Raw genomic sequence first — 20,160 nt, 5'->3', positions numbered from 1 at the left:
ATCTCTTTATACATGTATATCACTTTGATTGTCTCTTGTTAGCAATGTAATGTACGAACGACCGCCCCGCATCAATAAACTTTTTGCAGGATCTGGCAACGTGAGTGTTGAAACGGGGCGCGTTCAGCAACACCAGCAACCAAAAGGAAGACAGAACTATTTGTGTTTACTTTTGTGTGTTGCAACTCCTCTTTTTATTCTGCTGTGTTTCTCTTTGCGTCTGCGTGTACAGTTGACTGTATAGTAGAAAAGATGAATTTCGGAGTCCATTTACTAACATCAGAATGGTGTTTATGCTGAACATGCCCCGTACGGCCTAACACCCATTCCACATTTGTAAACCACAACATACTGAGCTTAAGTGTGTTTTGTTGTTTCACCATGAGTGGTAAGCAACCACTGTTGATTGTGCTGTTTTTCATTACAAAATCATTACTACTGTCTTACATTATTTGCTCAAGCTGACAACTTATTTGCTCAAGCTGACAACTCGCACACTTAAACTAATATTACTGCAATTTATATTTATAACCTTCCTCACATCTGTTTGCACAGTCCGGTTTTGTGTAGTTCTGTCCATCTACACACTGTTAATACTCGCACCTTACCACTGATGCCACCCTACCCCCACCAGCAACTGTAGCACAAGAATGCCACGATTAAAAAAATGTTCTGCCAAGATGGAGCACTCTATAGAGAGTAGAGAAGAATCTCAGCATAGAATCTTTATTCTCATTTAAACAGATAATAATGCATCTTTAACAATGCACATAAAGACCACTTAAGTACGATGAATACAAAAATCCGTAGTTTTATTTAAAATGTTGTATCTGTTTATTTATTATATGGGGTTGCAATGGAAGAAATTTAAATATGTTCTATATGCATTCCTCAGTAATGTACTGTAAACATTTGAAATTCCAGATGTCATCGATCTGCTCGTCTGATCAGCAGCTCATCCTCTCTCGGAACAGAAAAGGAAAGAGCCGTTCGCGATCCGGCTCTTCGGAGCGAAGTGAGCCGAGCGAACCGGACCAGCGAGCCGAGTCGCGGCTCTGCTGACGCGGCGGCGGCGTCGCGCTGCTGCCCGCCCGGCCCTGGCAGCACAATGGCAGGAGGATTTCGGGGGACGCCCCTGCCCCCGCGCCGACAGGAATAACAGGTTCCTCCCCTCCCCACCCCGGCGCTCCGCTCCGGCTCCGTGGGGCGGATGTAGCCGGAGAGAGGGGCTCCCGGTCCGGGCGCGGTGAGACGCGCGGCCGCGCAAGGAAAGGTGGGGACGTGTGTGCGTGATCGGGGCTTTTATCTTTATATGCGTGTATATATTTAATGCTCATATTGTAATGCGCAGCCGGGCCTGTTCGCTGCATCAGATACTGAAGTTCTGTTGCGCGTAACCGAATCGGAATAAATCGGCGATGAAATCTGAGACGGAATTCGGAAGCGCTATTTAAAGACCAACGCTGAATAACATTACGTCGCGCTCCGATTTTTTTTTATTAATCTCTCATTTATTTTATTTGATTTGATTTTTGTGCCTCTGGGAATGACTAGAAATAGAAGAGCGCGCTGGAATAACGGTCCTGCTCCGGCATGGTTCCCTCCTTGGACACTGTGGGGACAAGAGGAACTTTTAAGGCGGTCCAGAGGTAAACGGCCGTCCATGCGTCGATGCTTGTGAGGTCACCGCATGCCATAATGCATATTTATATCACGTCACCCAATTTCCCACGGGAGGTGTTCGGAGGAGGTGGTGGTGATGGGTGGGGGGACTCTGGAATAGCAGTGGTCAGAGGCTATAAACAGACACACACACACACACACACACACACACCAGTGGTTGGAAATGAACCGAGAGAAGCCATGCTGACGTCCTCAGTCTTGGGGATGACTTTTTTTCAATGAATTATTAATGAACATGAATATTGAAGGTTTTTTTAATCCCAGTCTGCAGGAGGGAATTGCACAGTCGCTGTGTTTATGTTACGTAATCCGCTGCCACCCTGCTCATGTCGTTGCTGATCTGCCTTTTCTCTCCCTCTTTTTACCCCGGTATTTGCTGCTGTGATCTGTGACCTGTAATCACCCCCCCCCCCCCCCCCCCCCCCCCCCGCCTCCCAGGTGAACTGTGGCCGGGGGGGCTGGTCAGCATGGAAATTGGTGCCCACTTCCGCTACTACTTCCAGCACCCGTGGTCCCGCCTGGTCGTGGCCTACCTCGTCACCTTCTTCAACTTCCTCATCTTCGCCGAGGACCCCGTGTCACACAGCCAGACGGAGGCGCACATGATCGTGGTGGGCAACTGCTTCTCCTTCGTAGTGAACAAGTACCCTGGTGGCGGGTGGAACGTCCTCAAGGTGCTGCTGTGGCTGCTGGCCATCGTCACCGGCCTGTTCGCCGGGAAGTTCGTCTTCCACAGACGCCTTTTCGGTACGTCACACGCGCCTGGGGAATGTCCATCTGAAACACACCACACCACACGCGCCCTTTTACTTGAATGAGGACTGTCAATCAGCGTGTTCTAGAAGAATCTGACAGAAGGAGGTCAGGGATGGTGAGGGAAGGAGGGGCCACAGCCACCCGGCGCTGCAGTAGCCCCACCCACACGCGAACCTCCGCTGCATATTCCTCGGAATCCATTTAGAATCCAATAGAATTTAGAATCGAGTTCCTGTTCCGCCATGAACCTTCGAAAATTTCTGTGTTTGCGAATCCGTTTTTGATTGATGATGGGTAATACTATAATAATGCAAGATATGGGAAATTAAAAACGAATATAGCATGCATGAAGGTTTACCTTTTTGAATTAAATTACGGGCTTTTTTTTCCCCAATATTCACATTTGCGAGGTGCAGAACTGATTGTAAATTGACAGTTTTATTTTCGTGAATTATGAACTCCCCAAAATGACTTTAGAGTGTGATTATTTTCCTCCAAAATGCTGCCCCGCCAATCGATTATGAACTGCTAATTCAACACTGTATTAAACAGTAATTATGCTAATTATGCTGACACTTTATTACTTGGGAGGAGTTCGTGTGTCCATTTTGGGGCGTCCTTGCTGTCACCGTGCACATTATTCATTATTCACCCTGCCAGACTGCAGCTGCAGTCTTCACACAGCGGGGTTAGGTTTGGTGCACACAAACAGATGGTGTGTGTGTGTGTGTGTGTTATATAACCCTAAAACGAAGTACGCAGGAGAGGGCCAGGCTTCGCCCGACAGGAGCCGGCACGTGGCGAGACGTCACCCATAATGCATCATGGCTTTCGGGGTGTCCATTAGTCAAGCCGAGTGCGGCCCGCACAGCTGCCCCATCCCATTCGCCTGGCCTACTTTACCAAGCTGCGATGGCGGGATAATTAGGAGGATCGGCAGCCCTACACTCACGCCCAACATTTCCTACGTTCTACCTTGTCCATCGTGTCGGTTTGGTAAAAATCTCTTCGCCTCGTGGCGATGTCGTTGTTTTTTTTTATTTAGACTTTTTTTAAAAGATTTTGTTTCGCGCTCGGCTACGCGGCAAATCGTAAATAAATTAGCCAATTTAGGGTGCGTCTGCCTGACACGACGCCTGCGTGGCTCGAGATGACCCAGAAGAGCACGATGCTGGCGAGCGTGGGGTTTTTCACGGTGAATTACGCCATCCCGCCCACCTCTGAATCGTCCTCTCGGCGTTGCCTCCGCCTGCAGGCTTTTAGCAGGTGGGAGGCGCGGAATTGGGGAGACATTTGAGGCCGAGCGCGGAGATCGGAGGTCACGGTGCCGCGCGCCACTCCGAGACCACGGCGTGACTGACAGGTGATGTGGGGTAAGAAGCCCCTTCCTGGAAGGGTGGGGGGGGTGTAACTTCGCCCACCTGTCACTCACGGCTGAAAACGACTCGCGGTCGAATGTCGGCATCTTTTCTTGAAGGACGGTGGTGTTGAAGAGCAGTGGTGCGGACTTGTGTGCCAGTTGTCGTCATTGTCGTTCTTCTTGTTGGGTGACCAGTGAGTCTGGGCTCTACAGGTTTTTTGTTTTTTTTGTAATGCTTATTGTCGTGGCCTTCCATGTTCATTTACGGCATTTATCAGACGGCCTAATTCAGAGCGACTTACAGTCAGTAGTGACAGGGACAGTCCCCTTGGGTTAAGTGCTAAGATAGAATATGGGGTTTGAACCTGGGTCTTCTGGCTCATGGGTGAGGCCAAGAGCCCAACCATGCAAAACCATGCAATTTAACGAAAGACCCCCTTAACCGGACCGACCTACAGTCAGTAGTGACAGGGACAGTCCCCCTGGAGACACTTAGGGTTAAGTGCTGAGACACGATGGTAGAATGTGGGGTTTGAACCTGGGTCTTCTGGCTCATGGGTGAGGCCAAGAGCCCAACCATGCAAAACCATGCAATTTAACCAAAGACCCCCTTAACCAGAGCAATCTACAGTCAGTAGTGACAGGGACAGTCCCCCTGGAGACACACAGGGTTAAGTGCTCAGAGACACGATGGTAGAATGTGGGGTTTGAACCTGGGTCTTCTGGCTCATGGGTGAGGCCAATAGGTTCCTACCAACCACTAGCAACCATGCAGCTCAACCCCCTTAACCAGAGCGATTTACAATCAGTAGTTACAGGGACAGTCTGGAACAACTCTCACTCAGTGGTAGTAATTTGAACCTGTGACCTGTGATGTTGGGGATGCCGCATGGTGGCCTGGCAGTTAGGAGTTTGGGAGATGGGAGTTTGAATCCGGCCTCGGACCTGGTGTGTGCTGAGTTTACGTGCTCTGGGCTTTTCCGGTTTCTTCAGGCTGTCCAGTAGCATGCACAGTAAGTGGTGACTCTGAATCGTATCCGAGTCCCCAGTGTTCCTTTCAGCCATTGTTAAATACGATCCCCGTATTTAAGACAGGCAGAATGAAGGGCAGTGACACGATGCATCCGGCGTCTGTCGGGTCCCCTCTGTCCTCTTCTGTTCTGATCTTCAAGTACGCTCCTGTTCCTTCCTGCTTGTCTTGGTACCGGCCTCAGGCGTCCGCCATCTGGGTTCTCTCACATGGGCTTCAGCGGGGTGGACCCTGTCTGTTGGGCTCTTGTGGACTTCTTGCTTACTGGTCTGGTAAAATTAAAAGAAAAAAAAAGTGAAGTGATTGTCACAAGTGACACAACAGCACACAGTGCACACAGTGAAATTTGTCCTCTGCATTTAACCCATCACCCTGAGTGAACAGTGGGCAGCCATGACAGGCGCCCTGTGTCGCCCAGGCGACAGTGTGTGGGGACGGTGCTTTGCTCAGTGGCACCTTGGCGGATCGGGATTTGAACCGGCAACCTACTGATTACAGGGCCACTTCATAGGCCACCACTGCCCCATAAAACAGGATTTTCTGTCAGAAGTGGGATTAAATTAATTAAATTAAATTAATAAAGGAATAATAATAAAATAATTAAGGCATAATAGATGTAATAAGTCAGTTTAGGAGGACAGAAACACCAGTGTCCCGACCTCTGAGTGGGACTAAGCGGTTAAGGACAGTGAGACTGACTGACTAAGTGACTGTAGCCTAGGGTGGTAGTAGCCTAGTGGGTAAAACACTCGCCTATGAACCAGAAGACCCGGGTTCGAATCCCACTTACTACCACTGTGTCCCTGAGCAAGACACTTAACCCTGAGTTGCTCCAGGGGGACTGTCTCTGTAAATACTGATTGCAAGTCGCTCTGGATAAGGGCGTCTGATAAATGCTGTAAATGTAAATGTAAATGTAAATGACTGACCCTGACCAGATTTTTGAGAAAGTGCACGTTACATGTACAGTCAGTAGGTGGCAGCACTTCTGCATGTTCTCAACATCTCAAGGTGGCCCACGAAACATTTTTAGTTTGCATGAATTCCTGTTTCTTTTGCTCAAATTGTTTAAATTGTGCAGTTGTAGCGCCCTGTATACTACTCTCTCTAAGGCACAACACAATGTCACTCTTTCACATCACTTATCTAATTAATGTCACAGTTTTTTCTATTTACTACTGTTCTGTTCTTGTTTTCTCTTGATGCTTTGAATTTCCCTCGGGATTAAAAAATATCAAGTACAGACAGAATACTTAATTCTACTTAGTTGGTAGTAGTCGGCATTTGACACAGGGAAAAATGTGCATGGCCCGGCTTTACTTTGCTGCCTGCTTTGAGATTCTGCTCTGTTATCCATCAGTGACAGAGCCGGAAGGGAATCCGGTATTCATCCGTAAAGCGGATGGATGGAAATGTCACTTGCTTGTGAGCGAAGACAAAGCCTCGCACGCATTTGCGTGGGACGGGGAGGAAGGCAAACAGATTGTCCGTGGAATCTGGCCCTCGGTTGATGAATACGGCACCGGCGCGGTGACTCGCCTCATTTGTGTCATAAGCAGCCACGTGACCGTGATCTCATGCGGGGCTCCCTCATGTCACACCCGCCTCCGATTTATCTCCGCGGCGGCCACCCTCTCTGGAGGGCCGACCCCGCCGCTCCGGCTGCTGTCTGGTGACGGCAGATGACTGATGGGAGACCAAGGGGGCCGGATCCGACTCGGCCCACGGCACTCGTGGGAGCATGGCGTGCATTCGATGTTGCACTTTTCAATGAGCCACATGTTTATGCACCAGCGTAGATGCCGCTTATGAATGTAGGACAAGATCTAGTACTGATCCCATGTGACTTAAGAAAAGGGCACTGTACAGGTTTAAAAAAAAAAAAAAAAAAACACGCTTCCTTAACATCTTTCTCGCTCTGTCACGAATTTAATTAGGCTGCACTGCAAACATTTCATGCAAGTTTGGAAAGTTTTGGATGGTTTGGGACTAATTAGAACATGCAAGTAGGATACGGTGGAAAAGGTCATTGGAATTTAACTCAAAAAGTATAGTATACAGTACAATATAAATAAGACACGTTTCAGATGTTAATTTTTGATTGACGGTAGGTAACATTGCCATAAGTAATTTATTGTTTTAACAGATATGGTGAAAATGGAGGTTTTGCTTTTTGAATTAAATGATGTAATCACATTACTAGAATGTCCATAAGTGTTGCCATAGTAACAGGTTTTTATTTGTAACGTTTTTCTTGCTGATCCTCCACAGCAGAATATTTAGACACGTTTAGTGGCTCTACCGTCCGCATGTCATTTTATTCAACCTCATTACCGGGCTGGATGTGCTTCTATGGCAACCAGAGTTGAGACCAGTGATTCATCCTGTTCTGTCCATAAAATCATTTATCTCTGGACCCCGATGACCACCACATTTCCGGCTTTAATCCCTCTTGGATCAGTTGTGTTTTTAGCGAATGTGACGTTAGAAAAACTGTGAGTCACATCAGAGTCATGAGTCTCTCTCTCCACCCAACGGTGGACGGTGGTCCCTCTGTCCCCCTGTTTGCGTCCCCTCAGGCTCTGCAGCCTCTTGTAGAAGTGCTCAGTGGCCAGGTTGTAGAAGAGCGGGTGCAGGGAACCCGTAGGTGGCATATAGGCTGGCAAAGTTGCTGCGGGTCACCCAGGTCACCCGGCTCAGGAAGGCGAGTGCGATGATCATGGCGTGGCACGGCGCAAAAGGACGCCACGAACACAATAGAAGTGTGGCTGGGATCTGCCAGCTGTCAGCATGTACACAAACGGTCCATGCAGACTGTGGCGTTTTGGGGTGATGCAAGCCAATCGTGACAAACGTGTCGTTTGTCATCACAGCCCAGATGTCCTCCATTCCAGCCTCGTCCCACCAGCAAGCCAATTGGAAGCACCACGCCGGCATAGCGGTCAATGCGTGTGGGAGAAGGTGATGCCGTAGACATTGACTGTGAAGCAGACCTTTACAGCTTGCGGGTACCAGGTACTGCCGTGCTGGTGCCACGTCACTTTGTCTCACAGGGCCAAGTAGGTTTGCCTTTATAATAAAATCCTTCACTTAAAAACTCATTAGGTGTTTACATGTGTTGTGTTCGACTAATATTTTTCATGATCTGCAAGTAATTCCTTATTGGCTGCTTTCTGTCCCGACTTTTAAGGACCTTTTACCAAAAATACACTGAAATACTGTAAAAGGATTAAGTATAGAAACCCCCGTTAAATGAATTGCTAACATGAAATAGAAATGGAATCGGATGCGTTTGTGTTGATGAGGTTTCTTTTCTCCGGTCTGGGTGTGAATGCATGAGTGTGAGTTTGTATATAAGGGACGTTATTCTGCTGGTAAAACCTTTTACTTCTGCTTTTGGCTTTAATTGCCTAAAAAAGGAAATAGTTTAAAAAACGGTGAATATAGAGCGAGCAATAAAAGTGTGAGTTTGTGTGTGCGTGCTTGAAGGATCTTACCTGAATTATAGGCCGTGTTATTGATAAACGGTTGGACAGTGATGACAGTCTCCTGCTCCCCTATTTCTCCCTGTATGCCAGCCACGGCAGGGTTTCACCACGCTGTCCACGACTCCGTGTGTGTGTGTGTGTGTGTGTGTGTGTGCCCTGTTTGGCAGGCACTGTCTGTGCCATCTGCAGAAAATGACCTGATTGAGATTTTAAACAGGATAAATGATTACCGCAGAGTGCGACTTGCTCCTTATGTTCTGTGGCCAGCAGCACATTCACATTCCAGAAACTCGAGCCAGTGAGAAACAAAATGCTGGATTCTAAACAAAATCATACTCATCATATATATATATATGCAGTTATTAATCTCTTCCTTATCACAGCCTGGTGTGGCTCATTTTACAGACATTTATACATTGGAACTATTTTTCCTGTAACCTCCACCTTAAATTGAAAAATACAATGTTGTCATTTTAAAACTGTTTCCTTCTTCTGACATTAGTCCATAAAATGTTATTATGTCCACCAGGGTGGAAATGGATCTTGGTCCTTCAGCAATCAGCAAAAGCACTAAACCCTTCACTGCTCCGTCGCTTGGACTGCAGTGGCTAGGTGTCACTTTGCACCACCAGGGGGCGACGTTTCCTCACCTTTTAAAAGTGTCCTAAATGGAGGCGTAAAAAACACTTTCATACTCTTTATTTATAAAAAAATACCGCTTAAAAATAAAACTATTCACAGAACAGGTTTACCATATGCAGAGATAGTTGGAATCAATGTTTTTTTTTATGTTATTTCCCCCTGATGTAATTGAAAAGGCACAAAGGCCTTTACATGGATTCATCCTTTTAAATATTGTCAAGAACGTCCTTGTCTCATAAGTGTTGACACTGACACAGTGTCAGATCTCTGCAAACACATGAAAGAGAACAACTTAAAAAGATTTATTTAATACAGCCGAGTTGTTTGTGTGCATTATTTTTCATTCTGCAAGCTGCAGTCCTGTCTGCCGCCACCATTTATCACACATGAGTAGATGAAATTTGACAACCCGACCTCACCCGCTTAATAATGCATGCATTTTTCCTTTTGTTGCGTTTCTCCCCCCCTAAACGCTTTACTGAAATGTTTCGTTGTGGCTCCTTTTTTTTCTTGTCTTTCATCTTGACTTGAGATGTGTTGTACAAAAGCTGATAACAGCATGAATTTATGTTTCTGCTCCTTCTGAACGTGTGACCCGGCAGGGGAGGTGAGGTGAACCTGACAGGTTTCTGAATCATTTTTCACGTCCGAGGTGTGCCACGGATGCCACCCCGACTGCGTCCCAGCTCAGTTTCTGGCAGCTCCGGCCTGCCGGCAGACGCCACGGACTCGTATCTGATGATCGGCCGCCCCCCCTCCAGCCAATTACGTCCAGCCATGCAAATAAGTCCAATTATGCAACTGAGTTGGACCACGAAATTACACAGGGCCACCGGGTTTACAGGGCGCAGACGATAAATACACGTGGCGACCCGTAATCACAGACCTGATCACCGCGCATGCATCAAAAAGCACACCTGTACCGACAGCCAGTAGCAAGAGCCTCCTCTCCCCTCCCCGGCCTGCAGAGGTTTGAGCGTTTGTGCCGGCGTGACGTTAATTGGGAGCTGCAGCCAGCCCGGCGGTGCAGGTGCAGATGCTCCGCTGCGGCGGAATGCCAATGAGGGGACGCTGGGGAGGGGCGGGGCGCTGGGGTGTGACGGAGTAATCCTTCACTCATCGCCCCGGATCCACCTGTCCTCCTGCACCGGCTCCGGTGTACGGGAGTTTCGGCCGTTCCGAGGAGATCTTGCTGGTTTATTGTGTGGTCCTCCATGGTGCTTTTAGTGCGTTGTTATACTTCAAAACCTTGTAATACAAATAAATACATGCAATAAATGATATATAATGGTCAGTTTTTAGAGTGGGTCGGTAGTGGTGTCACACCTCCAGGGTCAGGGGTTTGAATCCGGTCTCCGGATTTATACTGTCCCCATGCAGGGTCTCTGGATTCCTCTGATAATCTATCTCCATGTGTATCTTGGTGGTGGGTGTGGTCCAGAATGGTCTGGAGCAGAGGCGTCACCTGACGTGCCCTGTGTAGAAGTGCGGAGAACAGAGGGAAACGGAGGAGGTAGAGGCGGAGGCTGCGCTGTGTGGCGTGTTGACAGGAGGGTGTTCAAATCGTCCAGGAAGCAGGGTTTCTGAGAGCTGTCAGTCATGCCCACAGGCTCCACCTTTCTTCAGAACATCATCAAAAGTCCTCTTCTGGGCATCATAAGTAAAAATGGATTTGTGGATAGTTAGCTCCTCCTCGCCAGTGTACAGATAAGCGTTTCTGTAAATCCTGGAGACATAAGATATAACACTCCCCATGCCACGTCTCAAAATGTGCTGGCAAAATGCGGCCCTAAAAGACTTTATTTCCTGGAAATTGAAGCGAGCCTCCATCATCCTCCCCGTAATGCAGAAATAAATTGGACCGTCGCACGTTATCAGCAGGCATGTTGTCTGCGGTGAGGTAGCCGAGGCGCAGAAAACGGCACTCCATCACTTCCCTGTAGGTAGCGGCCGCTTGTTCTCCATCTTCTGAACCTGTGATGCGCCACGCTGGCCTGAATACATATTTTGTATAATGTATTCGGCCCCAAAAATACAGTACGTTGCGTTGAATTGTGGCCAATATGGTAATCTTGGGATACGGGATGTGAACAATGGACTGGAGAGGTGGAGATGGGGTATAAAAAAAGGACGATTGGGATCTATTTTTGTTGTTCGTCAGTGTAGCTCCTCCTCTTCGTCTCCACCCACTCGTGCGTTTAGGCGAAACGAGTGCATGTTCCAATGAAACGTTCTGCAGCCGCTGAATTAATGAGCACTTCGTGCATGCAGCATGGACCCAGTCCTTGCCAAGCGGTCTTCACAACGCCTTGTCTTGTGGGGAGCGGGTAATTGTCCCGATTACACCAACACTGAACCCAAGCATGAAATGAACCTCCGTGCCTGTGTCCTGCACTGCACAAGGCCGTAGAACTTTGCATGTCCACCGTAGACACGCCGCTGCTCGCGGACAGACGTCAGTGAGGCCTCCTGGAGGCGAACGTCTCTCTCTCTGTATTCAGCGCTCGCAGCCTCGTAGCGTCGGGGGGACGGAGAATTATACATTCAGGGCAGGCCACCCCGAATATCTGAATCAATCTCATGCTCGGTTACGGTGATATTTCCCCCTAATTTGATTGCAAAGCAGTGACACAAAGACAAGCACCACGGGTCGTGAATGTCAAAGCAATTTCTAATAACGTTCCACCGTTTTTGGTGAGACAGAAGCGCATGATGGACTTGCCCGCTGCGCGTGATGCCGTCAGACAGGAGGCAATAAGCTGAATATTAGCTGGTCTTCACGGGAGCTTGATCTCCTTCTGCCACTCGCAGATGAACGTGGAGTGAGTTATGCACAAATCGGGGTGCTGAGCAGCCTAAAAGCTCCCGGACGGGACATGTCTGATGCAGCCACGAAGTTGAAAGGCTTATATTAAAAAAAAAAAAAAAAATCCTTTTCTGTTTACTGCATGCTTTAACCAGAGGCTTTATTAATGATGCCACCGCGTTGTGCCTTTTATCCTCTGGAGCAGTATCGACTTGCCTAATGGCTCTCTCCTTCACGGCCCAGGTCGATTCCTGCGTCTGAAAATGTTCCGCGAGGACCACGGCTCCTGGATGACCATGTTCTTCAGCACCATACTCTTCCTCTTCATCTTCTCGCACATCTACAACCTCTTCCTGCTGATGACGGGGGGCATGGGGTAAGGCCTGCCTTTCATTGGCCAACGAAGTGGAGGAGATATTAAAGCACTACGACATCGATCACGCTGCTAGTGCTGTTAATGAACGTTGGAGTACTATCGTTTGTCCAGTTGCTTCTGACGGCCGCTTTGCTCTATTTACTGTTTTTATGACAAAAGTTTTGAGGAAGTGCAGTATTGTACAGGCAAGCATAAAATGCAGCCTGGTAGTCTGAACTTCCAGCTGACCTATAATCCATAATTCACAACCCCGCAATATATATTGGCTCTTGTGGAATCCCAGTTCCCCTTTTTTCATCGCCCTGATGGCAATCGATCTGTTTTTTTTTTTCCTATCTTTTGCCTCTGAGCTTGTGATGTGTAATGCAATACGCGTAACCAATGTTGTGCTGCTACGCTGCAAAAAATATGGAAATGACTAGTATTTATCCAAAATGAATATAGCAGGCTTTCAAGGACTTGTGCCAAGTGCCAAGCAATGAACGGCCAAGTGGACTCATTTTGAGTCTGATTCATTCCGAACATGGAACTCTGACTCGATCCTTTGGTACTAGATTAGAAAACAAATGGCTGCCTCTGTATTTTATGTGTAAGCCATAGTTCCCTGGGAAGGCCGCTTGGACGAAGACTATGAGGCGATGTTCTCAAAGTACGCGGAACTGGTCAGCAAATGTCAGCGGGCATGATGGAGAACCATATGTCGGGTGCAAGGGAATTGGGGCTCGTTCTGTGGCCCGAGCCTTCAACAGTTCAACATGGCTGTGGTTTTAAAGGAAGGGACACATGGGTTTTGACGTGTCCAGACAAGCATCTGCAGATGTGTATATTTAAACTCAGTTAAATGAATCCATAAATCAATTTTCTTATATATGTAAAATAAACACAAGAGTTTATTACTTGCACCATATCTTACATTTGCATCATGGCAAAAACAAAAAACGGTTCTTGTCCTTTCGACAAGAACCGCTTCTCCAGGCATCTATCTGGCTGATATACGCATTAGTCTAGGTAACCATTATCACAAAGGTGGGAGGGTCATTTTTACAGGGACGGCAGGGACATGCTTGTACGACCAGACTATTCCTCATGCTGGTCCGAACGCAGGCAGCAGCATCCATCATGTCCCCCGCCGCCTGGCTGGTTAAGGTGTAGGAAATGGATGACTGGGTGACATAGATTAGATTGCCTGGGACTTCTGCTAAGGAATGGTGTGGCTGGATAATGTTAATTCCCACCCAAGCTACACGAGGCCGGCACGTAACGGTGAAATGGCGGTAAAGACACTTGGTGTTTGGCAACCATTTTAATGGAACCTGGTGGGACATAATGAGAATTTAACCTGGAAATCAAGATAAGCAGCATGTTTTATTCCTGTTATTATTACTATTTGTTTTTAATCCGAGCCAGGAGAGCCCTATAGGTGGCGCTGTGGTACAGCAGGTGATGGCGGCACAGCATCCTCCACTCCAACTGGGCTTTATTCATTAGGTTCTTTTTCCGGGCCGCTTCTCTCAGTCTCTCCCCCCCCCCCCGAAGACTCCGGCTCCGCCACCGACGATTAGTGTTTACATCTGTGTTGACAGCGGACGTGCGAGGCCTCCTCGCGCCCGTCTGCGATGCGCGGGGCCCCTCACCCGCCAGCCAGGGAGGGACCGGGAGAGCGGAGGACAGTGGACGACGGAGGGCGGTTCTCGGTGGGTGGAGAGAAGGAGAGGATTCTGGCTGGGAGCTTTCAGGAAGGAGAAAGGGAGAGAGAGAGAGGGGGGGGCAATGGCTCCAGCTCTAATAATGCAGGAAGAAGCTTTTGATCCCCCTCCAAGTTCTGCATTTCTCCATTTCCTAGCGTCTGAGATCACTCTCGTCCCTGCCAAGGCTCTGCAACAAAGAGAGCCTTATTAAAAAGCGAGCTTTATTGGTTTGTTTAATCAACCCCCCCCCCTTCCTCTCTCTGTACGGGGGGGCGTCTCTCACCTGCTGTCTCCCTCCTCAGACTCCATCTGTTGCCTCTGCGTCTCATTGATATTCTTTTATTTCCTGTGACCTTTCGGTCCGCGGGGGGCTGTATTCACCACACATGGGCTCGTCCTGCCGAGGACCCTCAAAATGAGGCAAGTAGCGGGAATAATCGGTAATCCACGATCAGGCCTTACATTTCATCAGGGGATTCCGTGCGCAATTCTGCACATGATTTAGCAATTACGTGAGAAATTCCCTCGCACGTTTAAAACAGATCCTGATAACGTTCCATCTGTTAACGAACAGAGCGATGGCAACCAGGGCGAATTGGAACTATGCAATTTGCAAAATTGCAAAAGCGATTCTTGCACAGAAAATAGCTTTTCGTTAATGCTGCGAGCTAATTAAAGTCTGAGGGGAAATCATGGACAATATACTACACCAGTGGTCCTCGTACTAAACCTCAAAATACTTGTTTGCGTGGATTTTATTCCAAACGTCACGAGTAATTATTCTAAAAAAAAAATGTTTTTGCTCTTTACCGTACCTCGTCTCTGGCATCTACTGGGCCGACTATGTGGCATTAAAGGCCTTAGCCGGCCGACAGTTGCCTAGCGATCCAGGTACACTTGCTGATGCTAATCACAAACACGCTGGCGCGCGCACTTGTTAGTGGGTCGCATATCGGCAACATTTGCATTTCAATGCAGCTGTCAGATTAGGGCTCCGTTGCCGTGGAGGCCGACGCCACTCACCGGCGTCTCGCCGACCTCCGAGCCGCCATCTTCCAATGGCATTATGAGCATAAATCAGCCTGTAATTAAGCAGTGTTATTTAATTACGGCTGCCCCCCCCCTCCCCTCGCGCAGGCTCATTAATCACGCCCAATTTACAAGGCAGTGCTTGGACGGGTAGGGTTGTGTGTGTGTGTGTGTGTGTGTGTGTGTGTGTGTGTGTGAAAGTAGGGGTCTTCTGGGACGCTCTGTCACAGCTGCAGAGAGATGGAGGGGGGGATGGTGCTCTGGGCTGGGCTGCTTTTGTCTCTGTGCTAAAGTGGGGGAGAAGCCCCCCGCCCCCCCCATCAGCCACGCCTTCAACGTACGTGCAGACCGCTGGTTTATGAATCGGGCAGGTAGCGCAGAAGACTCGGCACCACGGGGTCCTGTCCAGGCGGTTCTCCCTCCAAGCTGCCCTAATTAGACTCGGGTGAAGAATGTTCCGGCGCCTCGGAGGAGGGACGGTTCCAGGTGGTGCCGCTCCAGGCGTAGAGAACGCGGCGAAACGGGCCAAACGGGTGGGCGTTCTGTCCCTGGCCCACTTTCCCGTTCTAACTCCTGTAAACAGACCTGCACACACACACATGCACCAGGGTATTATTTTGGCTTGATGACTTGTAAAGATTCATATACACACACACACACACACACACACACACACACACACAGAGGAGAGCCCTGTAAATGAATGCTTAAGTGATTGCAGCAAAGGTGCAGCGCAGATGGTCTTCTGCTGGTTGAGGAACAGTGGATCAATACTTTTAATACGTGTTACATGGCAAACAGCATCTGTCGACGGCGCTCTCGTCGGTGAGGTCAAAGGTCATAAATCCAGTCAGGAGACGAAAAAAAAAAAAAAAACGGCGAAGGAATACCGAGAGAGGGCGGGGCCACCACAAGTTCCTCCCATGGGAGGAGACCCAGACACCGAGTCAACAGCCCACACCGTTACCGTGACAACTGCGGGGAACTTTTGGAATTGCAGATTGAAACTGTTTGAGGCTGGTGTGGCTTCGACGCCGAGTAGGTGTGTGCGTTCCTCATAATGCTTCACCTCAGGCCCCCCAAGTCTTTAATAACGTCACGGTATTATTTCCACAGCGTGTGGCTGTATCGGCGCTGCGCGGCAAATTACAATGTTTTTGCTCCACGGCTGTTAGATTTACATAATATGCGACTCGTAAAAGTGGACTTGACATTTCTAAATACCACACGGAGAGTTGGGCCTTGCCCGTCCTCTCTCGAGATCCGGCAACGGCCACCCTCCAGCCGGGGAGAAAATTCCGGTTTATTCAGCACGCCTCCCCTCCGATGCACTTCCAGCGTAATTTCGCCGCCATTGGCCGTAATTTGGAGTAATGCCGGCGCCGCCGCGCAGAGCGCCTGCGAGAATCGTGTGCGATTGCCGAGGCGCGGCCCGCGTCCACTCGGGCAGTCGATCTGATTGAGGGGACGCGGCCGCAGCGGAGCAGGCGCCTGATGGATATTCACTTCCACCATTAGAGGCCGAGGAGGGCTTGATGGAGTGATGTGACCTGCAGGCATTTTGATAGGAAACAGAGTGGGCCGATATTGCCGGGCGGGCGGAGCTGGATATTGAGGGCCCTCTGCTTTCACATCTTTAAAAAAAAATGAATAAATGTAAAAACCCACTGCTTTTGTGTTCAAATTGAAAACACCAGGGCTGTGTGATAGAATAAAAGCGCCGGTCGCAACGAGCCAAAGTGGTGCGGCCCAGCGTCTGCAGGGAAGGCTGCCAGTTTCCTGAATACATATTTTTGGCCAAGGCCTCGAACCCAGAGGGCTCCCGCGGTGTCGGCATCGGCGGCTGAGTGTACACCAGCCATGGGGTCGATCGAAGCATTACGCAGGACGCGTGTCAGGACCGCCGCACTTCGGGCAAAACGAACTGTAACTGGCACAGATTATTCAACGGCTGCTCATTTTTTTTTAGATTTTAAATGTTTTGTTTGAGGCTTTTTTTGTGCTCGAATGTAAGAGCTTTTAACCTGATTTCTCTAAGCGCGCTGACACGTCAGGCCGATGTTTGTGAGCAGGAGTTTGATGAATTAACCTCTAGACTGTGGGGATTTGGAGATGTGCAGCTCAATCGTCCAGGGTCACTTTCAACATTATGGACAGTGCAAAAGTGACTTTTGAGCAACCAGAATCCCAAAAGGCCTGTGAAAGGTCTGATGTTTGCTTGTGGTGTTTAATTATCTTATCATTTCATTATTAACAACCCTAACTTTCTAGTAATGAATGAAGCTTAAAAAGTGACAGACTTGGCTTCACCAAAGCAGAATTCCACAGGAACTTAAGACTAATTGTTGCTGATAAAGTATGCATATGTATGCATATGTTCCATCATTAACAGACATTTCCAGCCACCAACAATGTCTGGTCTTGAGTTCTGGCCCAGTTGTTTTCATGCCACAAACAATCATTTCCTATACAAAAAAGAACCCAAAACTTTTGAATATGTTTTTTGGCTTTGATTTTAATTTGGAAACTGCTCTATTACCATACATGACATGATGAAATCATACACACTGAACTTTTAATTCAAGTAAAGAAGCACGTCAGGAGCAAAACGCTGTGTCTTGCATTTTGTGGGTTTTATTTGCCAGATGAACCTAAGAGCAGCGTTGCCAGACGTACAATAATTATAATTATATAGTACGATAATTTTACTGTCTGTACGATCAATCATTTCAAAAACCCACAATGTACGGCAATTTTACCCCTTATTTTTTGCAGACATTCTTGGCTTGTTGATGCGCAGTCGTCTTGGCAAGGTTACTTTTAAAATGTATTCCATTACAGATTACAGAATCCATGTCCCAAAATTTAGTTTGTAATGTATTCCGTTAAATTACTCAATGTGAGTAACGTATTCTGAATACTTTGGAATATATTGTCATGCTTTTTACAACTACATGAATGTAGCAATCACAGATAATAAAAAACCCTGTTTTTCCTTAACCCTTTCTTTATTTATAAAGCTGAAAAGTGGAAGAATATTAGACAAACATAAAATATGCCATTGAAAAGTATTTACTGTTATGGTCACGAACATATTCAATCACTTAGTTAAAATAAAAAGTAGCCTTGCACAATGAAAAAAATCAGTATTTTCAATGACCCAAAAAAGGGAAAATTTTTTTTTAAAGAACTTACTTCCAGATGTTTCTTTAGGTTACACGTGGAGTCTTTTGAAGCTGAGAGCAGCTTGGTTGCTGGCAAACAGAGTTTGCATTGCATGGTCAGATTTCCCTTTAAATGTGAAGTGGTGTCGGAATTTCCAAGTAAGAAATGCATTCCTTCCCGGCCACTCCTGGCTCTGTTGTGCTGGCTCCGGGTCCACCAACGTTAACAGGACGCTTACATTAGAGCCGCTTGTTGCGTGTTTTGTTTGGGTTTCCGGTGTTCTGACGATTTATGCTGCTTTGTCGGCGCTACCGTATAGGGTTCCATTTAAATTTGTGCATTTCCGATAACGGTACAAATAGCTTTAAATGGCACCAATACTCAGTCCATATGCACTGTAAGAGTATAAAGATCATGGCGTAATAGTGAATTAAATCATATTTATTTACAATTTCAGGGGTAGCATGGATTTATGGGCGGTGTGATTGCGCATGCGCAGATCCGCTAGGTAGCACAACTCGATAGGCAGCATGTTTGGACAGAACACCTGTGTTATGCGTGGTCCGCGCAGTGTGGAATTACCAAAAGTAGAGAGGAGATAGAGAGGGGATAGCATAACATATGAAACAGGAAAAACCCGCCGTGTATTCCATTTATTTCAACAAAGTAACTGTATTCTGATTATCACTCATTTAAACGGTAACTGTAACGAAATACAGTTACTCATATTTTGTATTCTAAATATGTAACGCCGTTACATGTATTGTTACTCCCCATCATTGATTATGCACTATAATATCCACGGCCTGACATAATATGTGTTATTGAAGCAGATTTTTCTATGCAGCGTCAGAATGGAAATTGCGTGTGCACGATCATACAGGTACCACACTTTCAACATTTAGTTCATTGGGATTTTTTTCTTCGTGTTTTTATTTTTTTGCGACCTCCGTTTGAGCTTTCGGAGCCAATTTTGTTCTGATTATTCATGGCGCCTACTGTACTGATGTTCCAGCACGCTGAACTCGCTCATTAGGTCATGCGCCGTGTAGGCCATTAAATTTTTAGCGGTCATGAATAAGTCAGGAAGCTCTGCCTTTAATCACGCCGACGAGAAAAAAGGTCCCCAAATCCTTCCTGTGCGTGACGCCGGCGACTAGAAGGGTCGGTCCCCCGTCCCCCACATTATACGGGCGACATTTGCCCAGCTAGATGTCGAAAATGAGTGTTTTCTCAGATATGAGAACCGATGCGAGTTTCCCCCCGCGGGGCCTGGAGAACGTCCAAGTCGCCGGGCGTCTTAAGCGACTTAATGTGGGTATAAATCCCCATTGCGATCAAGGCGAGTTGAAGACTCGTTGGCCATGCGGCCAGTCACTGGGGGCGCGGTATCGACGAAGAGAGATTTATAACCACATCGGGGTTGCCAGATCAGGGCCAAGTTACACCGAACAGAAGCAGAAATGGCAACTCTGTAAACAACAACACCTTCTCGTTGCACCTGGCAACCCTGATAACAAACAAGCAGTGGAATTACATGCGACTTTTAAGATATCGCGATGGCATAAAGATCCAAGATCATTTATAGGAGACCATTTATTTAAAACTACGAATTTGTTTTGTTATTATTATACCATTAAAGACTTTATACTTATTGATGCGGATCAAACTGCAATGGGCAAGGCAGACTAATAAGTTACTTTTTACGTTTTTAAAGAGCAATAACAATGCTTTATTATTATTTAGTTACATCCTTATTCGTAATATTATTCTGTTGATCCACATCTTGTTGATTAATTGTTCAACTTTGATTTTAAAAGGGAGATTCATTTGTGTTTTCTTATTTCATTTCTGCTTATTTTCATAAGCACATTTTTTTAATTGATCCAAAAGTGTGTGTGTTTTTTGGCAATCCACTCTGGCCACATAAGTTCTGTGTACATTCTAGTGAATTTCCACCCACAGCAACAATTCTAAATTAGCCAGGGGAAAAAAAAACCTAGACCTGGAAAAGCTGGCACACAGTCTGGCCCGTAAAACAGTTGAGATCTATTGCCTCTGTTTTGCATGAATAATAAGAGCATCCTTACATCTTTGTCTTACTTTTATGTCTTTATTATATTACAGTTTTAAATCA

The 20,160-nt window shown here is 47.2% G+C and overlaps 1 protein-coding gene across 4 annotated transcripts in view; it reads left to right on the top strand.

Moving 5' to 3' along the window:
- Positions 1-1,044: 1,044 nt before the first annotated feature.
- tmem117 (transmembrane protein 117) overlaps positions 1,045-20,160 on the top strand; it is a 34,080-nt gene continuing 14,964 nt past the window's right edge. For 2 of the 4 annotated variants that reach the window (XM_028957628.1, XM_028957631.1), the window contains exons 1-4: positions 1,045-1,273; positions 1,555-1,649; positions 2,150-2,430; positions 12,009-12,141. In XM_028957628.1, the coding sequence (XP_028813461.1) occupies positions 1,594-1,649; positions 2,150-2,430; positions 12,009-12,141 (470 nt within the window). In that variant the 5' untranslated portion in view covers positions 1,045-1,273; positions 1,555-1,593. Of the gene's footprint in view, positions 1,274-1,554; positions 1,650-1,772; positions 2,085-2,121; positions 2,431-12,008; positions 12,142-20,160 lie in introns of those variants that run through there. The other 2 variants (XM_028957629.1, XM_028957630.1) reach the window with 2 other exon arrangements.

Source organism: Denticeps clupeoides, chromosome 17 (genome assembly GCF_900700375.1).
Source record: "Denticeps clupeoides chromosome 17, fDenClu1.1, whole genome shotgun sequence".
In the NCBI taxonomy this organism is placed as follows: Eukaryota; Metazoa; Chordata; class Actinopteri; order Clupeiformes; family Denticipitidae; genus Denticeps; species Denticeps clupeoides.
This window is presented reverse-complemented; position numbering and strand designations above follow the sequence as displayed.